Below are 13,294 nucleotides of genomic sequence, written 5' to 3' on the forward strand. Positions count from 1 at the left end.
CTTGTCAGTCAGCTCGACTCACTCTCCTCACTGGAGAAATTAAATCCGATCTGTGATGCAACTGTCGTTCAGCACGCTGCATTGAGTAGTCGCGTTCAGTTTTTAATTGTAGTGTCTGTTTTTTTACTGAACTAAATTATTTTTATTACTATAAAAAATCAAAATGACGGTGGTGGTCGGTGACCCAGTGGGCAAGTGACGTAACCGGTGTTGTGGCTTAACACCGGTATCACCATCAACACCGTCTATCGCGGCAAGCCTATTTTGCGTTACTTTTTAAATCTGGACAGGGCTTGCTTGTTTGTTTTTAAAATAAAAAAGTTCTATTTTTGGCAAATATAAAAGCCTTTTTGTCATGTGGGTTTTACTATTTTGTCTGAGCAGTACAGCCAAACTTATTTCCCTATTTTTAAAAAACAAAGCCTTACAAGGTAACAAAATATATATATATATATAAAAAAAAAGAATGGCAGATATTTAGGCCGATTTTGTCATTATTTGATCTTTTCTGTTAAAAAAATAAGAACAAAGATACACATAACACACAGATAAAACAAACAGTGCTTTATTTTTCTGGTACAGCAGGTGTATTTAGCAGTAGCAATTTGAAAGGCTTTTTAGTGCGTGCATGCTTCCGGATGTCTGCCCTCAGAAAAAGCGTACGTCAGAACAGCACGTGAATGTACTGTTTAACCGGCAAGGCTTTAAAACATGCAAATAATGTACTTTTGTGATTGCGAATAAGTGCCCGAGGCGCCAGAACTGCATCTGATAGAATGTGCGCTGTAGCGCGATACTACGATATATCTTCAAAAGCAGATCATGGAGACAATTTTATCGTCCACAATCAAAAATCGTCATATCGCACACCCCATGTTGCAATTAAAAGCCTGACATAGAATATGTGACGTTGAAGACTGGAGTAATTGCTGAAAATTCTTTGCCATCACAGGAATAAATTATACTTTAAAAAAATATATTAAAATACAAAGCAGTTCTTTTAAATTGTGATAATATTTCTGTTTTTACTGTATGTTTGATAAAATAAATGCTTTAAAATTAATTTAGCATATTGAGATTTCTTTGAACTTTTGAACGGAAGTTTATCAAACTTTTCTAGATGTTTACCACACCTGAAAACTAATGTCCCATTTCATTTTATAGGTGAATCTGCAAACGGCGAATTCTACACAAACAAAATGGCTCACCTGGCTGCTGTCTGCAAAAAGCAGCTAGATGAACAATCAACGTGAGTAAAGTTTTTGTGTTCCTTAGAACAAAAAAAGACAATGAACTACCCATTTCAGACATAACACCTATGATTTGTCTTCCAGGGGCCATCGTATTCAGCCTAAGAATGAGGTGACAGACGCTCTGAATGGAAGCACTACACTGGTATATGAACTGCCTGAATCCACGTCTGCTAGCAATCATGAGTCTCACAGGCCTTTGCGAATGCAGATCCCAGTTCTTCCCGCAGGGGCGATTCCTTACCTTTCTACCAAGTGCTCCCCGATCATCCCGGTTCTGATACCCCAGCACCAGGCAGGCGGGTCATATGCTGTTTACATGCACCCCACTTCTCTCAGACCGCAGCCCACTAGCCAAGCAGTCCGTTCGATGACATTTGAGAGCCCAGGAAGTGCAAACACAAAGACATCACCGGCTGCCACAGCTAGCAGTAACCAAACCAACCAACCATCATTGCACAGTAAAGAGCCGACAAGTCCCTCAACCCTTAAACGAGCATGTGGAGAAAAGAGCTTAGCAGGAAGTCCATCTAAACTGCAGCGGATAGAGCCAAAGGTGAGGTTATGTGAAGAATATAGGGCATGGTAAATTTTATATATATATACATAGATTTTATAGGTAAAAAAAAATTCAGAACCAATTTTTATTTATTGTTATATTTAATAACTTATGCAAAATTGTGTTTTAGTTGATTGCATGTTTTTTTTTACGTTTAATTCAATGTGCAAATAAATAAAACATGCATCCAACTAAAACATATAGGATAGTTTTGCATAAACAATTATTTTACATTTTAAATATTTGCAAATATTTGTTTTACATGTTTAATTTTCATATATTTTTATTTATTTTATTGTCCAAACAATACAATAAATTACCATATCATTAATATCAAAAAACATTAATATCTTTTCAAAAAATAAATCAATTAATCAAAAATGGACCCACATATTTCACATGCTTTAAAATGTTTAGTAAAAATGTGTTGGTAAATATAATAAAGAAAAAGAACAGTAATATAATATATATATGTAAAATTAAATGTTTGAACTGGCATTTTAAGTCTGAATTATCTTAAATGAACTGCTCAGTACCTGCAATTTATGTGCTTACAGTACATGGAGTAACAGTTTTAACCTTCTGGTGTGTTTCCTTTTAAGATTGTTTCACCAAAGCTGTGTGAGATTCTGCAAGCTCGTCTAAAGGCCCATAGAGAGGCTTTTGCCCCCAACCGGCCTTCCCCGAGAGCCCTGCACCTGGAGTTCTCCAAACCCTCTGAGAACCAGCCTCCCTCACTAATCACCAGCACAGCGCCTCTGAAGCACAGCGTGGAGACCTTCCTGGAGAAGGAGGAGAAGGTTCAGACCTCAGACAATGAGGCCGGACTGACACCTGTCAGACCACCACAATCACAGGCCCAGAAGCTCAGCGTTCAGAACATGGTGCTGCCATCTGGACCCATACATACAGAGGTAGGAATACTATTTACTACGCTTCATGTGTGCAGGAATACTACACGTGTGCACCTTGTCTGTCTGATCCTCAATATTCCTCATGTTGGAATGATTCAAATAGTTTTTAGGTGTTTTTACCAGTCTTGACTCTAATTTATCTTTTTGCGTCAGACTTTGATCCCCGCAGGTTATTTGATTCCGATCTCCCAGCAGTCTATCATGAAATTCAGAGATCCCCAATGCTCCACTGGAGAAAGCTCCAAAGCCTCCACACCAACATACAACGTCTATCACACCCCAACTGCAGGTATGCCAATTCCCAAGGTTATACCAAAAATCTGTATATTTACTATAGAAGGATTGGGGGGGGAGATTTTTTTCTAGCTATACTTTCTAGTTATATTTCTTTGATCAAATATTGATTTTAGGTAGAGTAAAACTTATTTGGGAGTAAACTGTGTTAGTTTTGGGGGGCATTTTCAACTGAAAACAAAACTTTTTATGCATTGTGGCCATTCATTACATGTTAACCGCATTTGGGAGGATAAAAATGTAAACATTTGAAAATGGGTTTCATAGTGCAAGTTTTTGAAAATGATACCATTATTGTGTCTGTGTAAACTACAAAAATGCAAATTTGTGATATATGGCAATTCATGAGCACTATTCATGTGTTAGTAGTGAAAAACAGTTAAACATGCACGTAACGAATTGAACAATCACTGATGTATCTGTTCTTTCCAGGTTCCAGACATCCACTTCCTCAAGAAGTCACCCCCACCCGGCTCCCTCTCCACCGGATACCGTCCGTCTCTCCCTTCACTTCTCAAGGGCATCGCATCCACAGCCCCAGTCCTGCCATTCTCAACTTCACCCTGCAGAACTTGGGCCTTATCCCCGGCACCAGCACACCAAACTCCACTCCTGAGCAGGCCAGCATGCTTCCGTCTCCCCACCCGGGGCTCCCTCCACAGAGCATGATCTTTGTGAAGCCCATCTCACCTGCCCGAGCTCTGCAGCCGGCCTCCATACACGGGCAGCCCTTCACCCTCATCAGCATACCACAGGTACAGCCACGGCAGCTATGAAACAATATGGGAAAAAGTAAAGCATAAGGGATAATATACAGTCAGCAATCCACTTTTGTAAAAAAAAAGAAAAAATATATCTAGTTTTACATAGTGTAAGTGAAGTTATAATATGATTTTTTTTTACTAATATAATTAATGTTATAATTTGTTTAAATATTGTAATCTACATTAGACAAAATAGTTAACTTGTTCTTAACTATGTTTTTAGGAAACCTGGAATAGAAAAAGTAAAATTAAAATATTTTTTGGCTTCAAATTGTTAAAAACACCAATATTGGCCAATGACAAAATATCAAGGATTTCTTTAAATAAATAAAAACATTTTATTATGTATGTAATATATGCCCATTCAAGTCACATTAAAGTTAGTTTTCCTATTGCTCGAAAACGAAATTTAGTTTGACCTACACTACCGTTCAAATGTTTGGTGTCAGTGTGATTTTTTTTTTTTTTTCATTAATTAAAAACAAAACAAAAAAGTCACAAGTGACATTTATAATGTTACAAAAGATTTCTGTTTCAAATGAAGGCTGTTCTTTCCTTTCAACTTTCTATTAATCAAAGGCCATGTTCACACTGCGAGCCTTAGTGCTCAATTCCGATTTTTTTTTCTCAGATCTGATTTTTTTGTATAGCTGTTCACATTGTTGTTATAAATGTGGCCAATATCAGCTTTTCAGTGTGAACAGATCATGGTTCTGAACTGACCCGCATGCGCAGAAGAATGATACGAACAGGGTTTCCAGGTTTTCACAACAAAATCCGTTTCTCAAAACTAGTCCAAAACTAGCCCAACCATGTTCAGGGAGGTAAACATCGTGTTAGTGGGGTCGTGTCAACCCACAAAGTTGAAAAACAACAGTGGAAAAAGTAGCCAAATTCCGCGAGGAAACTGTGGATTTGGCAACACTTGCGCAGCGTGCCGTCATACGGAAGTAAACACGGAGGACATAAAGCAAGCGATTATTTATAGTGTGATCTGCTGGAGAAGCCAGCGAAATTATGCACAGGCAATATGAAAAATAAAGACAAGGATGTGACAAAAGACAGCAGAGTTCTGAAACTTGAATGACAAGCGCTCATGTTTTGCTTGTATATGGAGTTGTCACTATAATACTCACTGTACTTCCACTGACTCCCTTTCGCAAATGTCTTGATAACTTGGGGTATGTAAAATCTTTGAGGTATCTTCTGTCAGCGCAGAATTATGACAGATGTCAATCTAGAGTGAAGTAAAAGTCCCATGAATTCCGACATGACTTGTTCACACTGCAGTCGCATTTAAAAACATCTGACCTGTATCGAATTTAGTACCACATATGGAAGTGGCACAAATCGGAATTGAAAAGATCAGATAAAGACAAGGATGTGACAAAAGACAGCAGAGTTCTGAAACTTTAATGATTCAAGCTCTCATGTTTTGCTTATATATGGAGTTGTCACTATAATACTTATGAGTTCTGACACATTAAACTTCCACTGACTACCTTTCGCAACTGTCTTGATAACTTTGGGTATGTAAAAATCTTTGAAGTGTCTTCCGTCAACGCGGAATTATGACGAATGTCGATCTAGAGTGACGTAAAAGTCACATGAATTCTGACATGACTGTTCACACTGCGGTCGCATTTCAAAACATCTGACATGTATCGGATTTAGTACCACATATGGAAGTGGCACAAATCGGAATTGAAAAGATCAGATTCCGTGCGGTTTGTGCTGTTCACACTGTCATGACAAAAACAGATCTGAGTCACATGTGAGCAAAAAAAATCGGATTTGGGCCACATTTGCCTGCAGTGTGAACGTAGCCAAAGTATCCTGAAAAAAAATGTGTATCGTGGTTTTCACAAAAATATTAAGCAGCAACCTTCATAATAATTAGAAACATTTTTGAGCAGCAAATTGGCTTATTAGAATGATTTCTGAAGGATCATGTGACACTGAAGACTGGAGTAATGATGCTGAAAATTCAACTTTGTATCACAGAAATAAATTACATCTGAAAATATATGAAAATAAAAAATAGTTATTTAAAATTTGAATAATATTTCACAATATTACTGTTTTTACTGGATGTCTGATCAAATAAATGCAGCCTTGGTGAGCATAAGACTCTTTAAAAAAAAACATTTAAAAAATCTTACAGACTCCACACTTTTGAACAAAAGTGCATTTTTTTTTTTTTGCATTTTTCTTGGAGCCTCCCTGGGTTTGTGTGAATAGTCCTTTGTTGTTTAAAACAGTCATTCGCATATTTACTCTCTTTCTCCTGCAGCCTTTAGTAACCACACCTGAAGGTGCCTGTCAACACCTCCAGCAGAGTTTCTTTCACACGCCCGTCTCCTTCCCTACTGTAACCAACACCGCGGCTCCCAGAAACATCTACATCCCTCAGAGAAAGCTTGATGTGAGTCCAGAGGACACCTAAGACCTTCACACTGACCATCATCACACCTGCAGTCCTTACGCTGCTAAAAAAAACACTGTTCTGTTTGAGCCATTGTGTGTGCTTGTTATTTGTCTTTGAGTGTTTTTTTTATGTTTTTCTCTTTTTATATTGTTACTTTACTGTAGGGTCTGCATTAACTTCACATTTGTCTGTGGTGCTTGATGCTTTTTACTGCTGAGGCTCTTGAGGAAAGCAGGACAGCAAACATGGTGCTATGCTATTTACCAAGACAGTTGTGGGTTTATTTGCCAAATAAAGGGTTTTCTTTAAATATGCTGTAAATTTAGGGTTAAAAAAGGAAGAATGAGCAAAAAATGGTCAAATGTTGTTAAGGAAATCTAATTTCAGGGATTGTAGGAATTGCCAAATTTTTACGATTTTTTAAAATTGTTGCGAGTGGCATCGCCTTAAAGTGTTAAAGTACCACAGTATATTAAATTGCCATAACTTGGCATTGTGTTATGATGTATTAATATGGGAGAATGTTAGATTAAGGGTGTTTTAAAATATTGTAGATGTATTTTATGTTAATGAAATCTAGAAATATTACCATCTGCACATCATTTATTTGAACTGCCTTTACAATCTGATTTCTATGTAATAAAGATAAATGAATGTGCTCCACTCTTGTGTTTATTTCATTGTTGGTGAAATGTTTAGAGGAAATGCCTTCCACTATTTCATCGCTGACATTTCTTTATCTTTATGAATGTCTTCAAGCAATGATTAATTTTGGTGAATCAGTATATTTCAATGAATCCAAAGTTCTTAGAACTCCTTGCTTTTTCGAAGTTAAAAACGTGTGATTGTTACAATTTTTATTAACTTTTAATTAATTTTTATTAACTCCTCAGTTCCAATGTGAAAATGAGCAAGAAGACTTCATATACTTTGAATGTCTTTACAACTACTTTAGACCGAGATGTTGTCATCTTAATAATCTATTAAGATACAGAAATGCACTGATTGATTTACAGTGGAGCAAACATGTCATATCAAAGTCAGTAAAAAAAGTTAAGAGTGTCTATTTACACTAAGTGCAAATAGCCCGCCTTGTTGGTCGTTAGTTGTCAGTTTTAGTGGTACAGGTGGTAAATTTTGGCACGATCGACCCGGGTTCGAATCCGCCTTTTTGGCGAACTTGTTTTCTCCCTTTTTCAATTTTAAATCACATCAGAAAAGCATTTATTTTCAATAAAAATGAAGGAAATAATCAAAAAGTTGAAAATAAAGTATCGGGTAGGATTAGGGTATGTGTAGGGAGGGCTTAGGGAGGGCTTTATTGTCCCAGTAAGGTGGCATCCATTTAATAACTTGAATTAAAATTGACACTCAATAAGTTATCGCATTCTGTTTTATAATGTACTACAATACTGAGGTGCAGATAATTGGCACTATTTGCAATAAGTAGTATAAATAGCAGAAAATCCTGCTATTTTAACAGTGTAAATAGAATCTATAGCTATTTGCACTTAGTGTAAATAGCATATCACTAAAAAAATGCTATTTTCACTTAGTGTAAATAGCATCTATAGCTAAGAAAATATGCTATTTTCACTCAGTGTAAATAGCCGCTGCCAAAAGTTAAAGGGTTAGTTCACCCAAAAAGGAAAATTAGCCTGTGTTTCACTCACCCTCAAAGCATCCTAGGTGTATGTGACTTTCTTCTTTCAGATTAATCCAATCGGAGTTATATTAAAAATTGTCCTGGCCCCTCCAAGCCTTTCAATGGGGTGTTGGTTGTCAACAGTTCAGAAGACGTGAAATAAAGTGCGCGCATCCGTAATAAAACGTCCCTCACACGGCTCCGGGGGGTGAATAAAGGCCTCCTGTAGCAAATCCATGTGTTTTTGTAAGATAAATATCCATATTTCAAACATAATAAACACTTTTTTCTCACTTCTGCTGACTGTGGTACGCGGAAGCCCTTCCAGCGGATGACGTAAGACATCAGCTTTGCGTGATTAGTGACGAACGTGGAGACAAAACAAAATAAAACGCCGTTCACAAATTAGAAGCACAAAACAAGGATTTGTAAAGAAAAATGTTGGAGGATTTCCCCTGCATTTCTCAGAGGCGCACGCACGACGCATACGTCTTACGTCATCCATCTGCATGTCTTCCGCGTACCACAGTCAGCAGAAGTGAGAAAAAAGTGTTTATTACGTTTGAAATATGAATATTTATCTTACAAAAGTGCATGGATTCGCTACAGGATGCCTTTATTCACCCCCCCGGAGCCGTGTGAGGGACGTTTTATTACGGATGCGCGCAACACAGGCTGGTTTTCATTTTTGGGTGAACTAACCCTTTAAGCTTAAAGTCCGCGTGAACCGGAAGTTGCTGCCGACTTTATTTCAGTGAAGTGACCCAGAGCCATAGAAAGAGAGAGCTGCGTCAACGGAAGTCCAAAACGCTCGATCGTCACGTGATTCACGTAGACCTCAAATAGTTCCAGGAAGTTCATAGCGGGCAATTGAAATACACTGAGTTGGAGAGACAGAACTGTGATTTTTGGTAATAAGTAGACAATAAAATTATTTATTTACATTATTTATAAAATAATGTATACATGTATACGTAGTATATATATATATGTAGTTATATCAGTGTTGTTTTTAAAAGATAAAATCTGCTACTATTTGAGGATTAATGTGGTCAGCTATCATTACCTGCCTTGTTAACATATTTTAGGCTTAAGTTACCATGGTAAAAGTCCGTGTTTGCTATATAAACGACATTGTGGTCTTCTACCAACGTAACTTCAGCCTCTCTATAAATATAATTATATATGTATGTGTGTGTGTGTGTTCTTACAACTTGCATGTTAGTCAAGTTCAATCACATCTTAATGTTCATTGTCGTTTTACTAATCTCATGGTAAATGTTAAGTTTGTTGTCTTAGAAAATTCATTCCAAATAAATGAAGATATTTTATTAAGTGAAAACTAATTTTGTTTAATGTTTTTGATTCTTGCGCCCCCCTCAATTATTAATATATAAAATATATATATTGTAGTATATTCCAATTTAAAACTTTAAAACATTTTTGCACATTTAATCATATTTTATGTATGTTGACTTTTTTTTATTATGCACTTATTTACAGTAATCGATTTATACATTTATAATAAACTATAAAGCATGTTGTAGTTGTAGTCTCCACTATAGTTTGCTGTGCTGCATGGGAGTGCTCGTCACACTCACAGAAAGGAACAGGAGAAATGGTTAAGTGATGCTCCATCACATTGCAGTCCTGTGGCATCACTGCTCAGTCTGTTCCTTCAACACAGTACTTCTTTAGTAGCTAAGACGTTTAAGTATAAAATACCGTAATAATGTACAGGTTTACTGTGATATATATAATATAGTGGTATATAATACTTTTTTTGGAAATTTAGCGTAGCATGATTCTGAAATGAAAACTGCTCGTCTATTTCAAACTTTCCATTCTCACTTAACTTAGGTCCATCTGCATCCTTTGCAATATATCCAAGTCTATTAAATAACTCCAAGTGACCTATTTCCAGCTGAAACGGAATACTGAGGAGAGGGCGTGGTTTTATTTTTGCGCTAACGGTTAGAGGGGCGTGTTTAAGGATATTCTGCCCAAACCGTCAAACTAACGTCATCAGAGAAGGAATGCCATTCCAGAGCAGAAGCAAATGTTCAGATTTTGATTAAAGATTACCAAGAAAACAAACCATTTTTTTTCAGTGGATTAACTTGCACGGATTAATTGTTCACATCAAGACTAGCAATGTGCGCTAGTAAATAAAGTCAATTTTCATGCGGACTTTAAACTTATCATCATTTTGAAGTAAGCCTAACTTTGAACACAATCAAATCATTATTTGTCATTACATGCTTACATATCTAAGTTACATTTTGCAACTAAATAAAAAAAAATCAGGCAGTTTAGATTTGCTATATAGTGTCATTTTATGTTAGCATACTTTATGCCTGACAGTAAATTTGTAAATAATATATATTAACTATATAGACAGCAATGCGATAATACAGTTATCACCATATAAACACCAGTTTAGAGTTGGATGATCAATCACAGCCCATTACATTTACGCTACATGAACTGAATGAAGAATGTTGCACCCTGAGTTTAGTTCAGGTTACACACTACCATTTCACTGAATTATATATATATCTGCAAAGCCATATATTAATTACCACCATCGGGGACAACTCTACTCCTGGAAATCCAGCTACCTGCAGATTTCAGTTCCAATCCTACTTCAACACACCTGTCTAATTTTTAGCCAATCCTGGACACCTGAGAGTCAAGAGCTTCAGGTGCATCAGATGTGTGTTGGCGCTAAACTGTGCAATGAAGGAGTTCTCCAGCAGTTGGGTAGCTATTTCTGGATTTATTTGCCGTTATATAACAATGACCCTAAAGATACGACCCCCGGCAGGATTCGAACCTGCAATTATCCGCCTTATCCATTAGGCCACGAGGCCGGCCAATGTGGAACTGATGAGCATTTAAGTGATTACACCCACATCTTTACAGAACGCAATGTATTTCAGTTTTGCAATAAATCAATGAATTAAAAAAAACGTATTAATAGTGTATAGTCACCATATATTCTTCAAAACCCAGCCTTTTCTTTTTTTATTGAAGTACAAAATCTTACAAACATTCACTGTATCATATAAAGCATCCAAAAACCACTTTAAAAAAGTAAACAAAATAAAGAAGTGCAAGAACATAAAGCACCTAATCATCACCATCTTCAGCATTCTGCGCAGTTTCTCCGCCCTCTTCTTCTCCTTATATGGTATCAAGCGCGCTGCACTTCCGGCTGTAAGTAAACAAATCTACATATGTATCGTTACGTAAATGGGCAATCGGTGCTATATTTTCAGTGAACGGCGGGTTAAAGCCTGTAGGCCCTGTAACTTCCTCACATATCTATTATAGCTATTGAAGACTTGGAATATTGCGCATGAATATAACACTTTAATGGGTTTTTATATATTTGCTGTATATTCCCATTCATTGTCATTACATGCCAAAGAGCATATCCGTAATTTTGGCTAATAATGCCATTCCTATTCCACTGAATTAAAAAGAAAGAAAGAAAAAAGACAATTGAATTAGGTTAAACAGTAAATTAAATTAAGTTCAATTAAGTGATAGAGAAATAATGTTACTAATTAGAATTAAGTCTAAAGGTTATAATTTTATATGCAATGCGCCGCATCAGATACAAAGTAGTTATAGAAATGATGCCTGTAAAATACAGACTGTTCTTTTGGATAATCATCCAAAGCATAAAATAACTGCAATTAGGCAGAGAAACGGTTAACGGTTAAAAAAATAAAAAAAAACTGTCATCATCAGTTTTAATAATCAGTCATCCAGAACATTTAGTGTACATGAAGCCTATATGAATTCTTCCCAATATTTAGGCTATTCAGCCTGTGAACTTCTCACACAGTTGTTAAACTAAATTGAGCACTCAAGCCTTGAAAGCGCTGAACAAATGCTCCAGAGCCTGTTGAATATCTGAGCTCAGGACTGGAGGCCACTGCAACTGCATTGCATCTGTGTATTGTCAGCAGTTAATTTAGGAGGATGGACCAATTTGAATGTCAGCACGGCCTCCTGGTCCTCTTGAAATTATGAGTGAGTGAGTGTGTGTGTGTGTGTGGAGGTGAGGGAGTGATGCCCAGTATATAAAGACCCGCCAAAGAGGGTCAGAAATGGACATCATCAGGACCCTGAGCTGGACAGAGGTGAAAGCATAATTTCCAGAAAAAGATTTCTTATATAACCTGTGTAAGTAGAATTTAAACATTTGCATTTTTATGTTTACCAATGGCTTCATCATTTGTGCTGTAATGTAATCATAAATAGTTTACATAAAAATATTCATTGGAAATGAGAACTATTGTAAAAAGTGATTTTAGAAGAATTCATCAGGTTCTTGTAATGATAGGGTAGCTCTTATGACTTTCATCAATAAAATCAACAAAAATGAAATTACACCATATTATAATTCATAATAAAAAAAACTGGTAATAATAATACATTCACAGTTAGACAGATCATGTAACAAATATATTTACATTTGAATGTACATTAAATGAGCATGTGTTACATATAAGCTCTGTTAATGACTCTTTAATGAAAGTTAATGATATTGTCCATTATGTGAAAGAGTTATTAATTGATATTGATTCAATAGTCGTGACATTACTAAACCTTTCCTTCTTACAAAGTAGAATATGTGTAAAGAGAATATCATTATGAGATTAATAAAGTTACACTCCCATTCAAAAGTATGGGATTTTGTTATTTGAAAGAAATTACTATCATTCAAAAAGGAAGCTTTCTATTCATTAAAGAATTATGTAAAACTCCACAAAAATATTAAGCAGCCCAACTGCTTTCAGATGTTTCTTGAGGAGCAAATCAGCATATTAGAATGATTTCTGAAGATTCATGTGACACTGAAGACTGGAGTAATGATGCTGAAAATTCAGCTGTGCACTACAGAAATAAATTACATTTTAAAATATACGTATATTCAAATATAAAACAGTTATTTTAAATTGTAATAATATTTCACAATATTACTGTTTTTACTGCATCAAATAAATGCATCCTTGGTGAACATAAGAGACTTCTTTCAAAAACATTTAAAACCCAAATGAATGGTAATTAGTGCTGTCAAACGATTAATCGCGATTAATCATCCAAAATAAAAGTTTTTGTTTGCATAATATATGTGTACTGTGTATATTTATTATGTACATATAAATACACACACGTGCATATATATATTTCAGAAAAATGTTGTTTATATATTAAATATATTTATTTATAATATAAATTATGTATATATAGACGTAAATATTTTCAAAATATATACTGTATGTATGTGTATTTATATATACATAATAAATATACACAGAACACACACATATATTATGCAAACGAAAACGTTTATTTTGGATGCGATTAATCGCGATTAATCGTTTGACAGCACTAATGGTAATGTGTTAACTAATGGTAAACC

At 35.7% G+C, this 13,294-nt stretch overlaps 1 protein-coding gene across 1 annotated transcript in view; it reads left to right on the top strand.

The window, feature by feature from the left end:
* Nucleotides 1–6,820, top strand: part of LOC107675608 (transcription factor E2F8-like) — a 14,979-nt gene extending 8,159 nt beyond the window's left edge. The window contains exons 9-14 of the mRNA XM_016470011.1: nucleotides 1,165–1,249; nucleotides 1,335–1,806; nucleotides 2,412–2,723; nucleotides 2,877–3,012; nucleotides 3,450–3,772; nucleotides 6,075–6,820. Of these exons, the coding sequence (XP_016325497.1) occupies nucleotides 1,165–1,249; nucleotides 1,335–1,806; nucleotides 2,412–2,723; nucleotides 2,877–3,012; nucleotides 3,450–3,772; nucleotides 6,075–6,227 (1,481 nt within the window). The 3' untranslated portion in view covers nucleotides 6,228–6,820. The remainder of the gene's footprint in view (nucleotides 1–1,164; nucleotides 1,250–1,334; nucleotides 1,807–2,411; nucleotides 2,724–2,876; nucleotides 3,013–3,449; nucleotides 3,773–6,074) is intronic.
* Nucleotides 6,821–13,294: the final 6,474 nt, after the last annotated feature.

Source organism: Sinocyclocheilus anshuiensis, unplaced genomic scaffold (genome assembly GCF_001515605.1).
Source record: "Sinocyclocheilus anshuiensis isolate Anshui unplaced genomic scaffold, SAMN03320099.WGS_v1.1 scaffold1804, whole genome shotgun sequence".
Lineage (NCBI taxonomy): Eukaryota > Metazoa > Chordata > Actinopteri > Cypriniformes > Cyprinidae > Sinocyclocheilus > Sinocyclocheilus anshuiensis.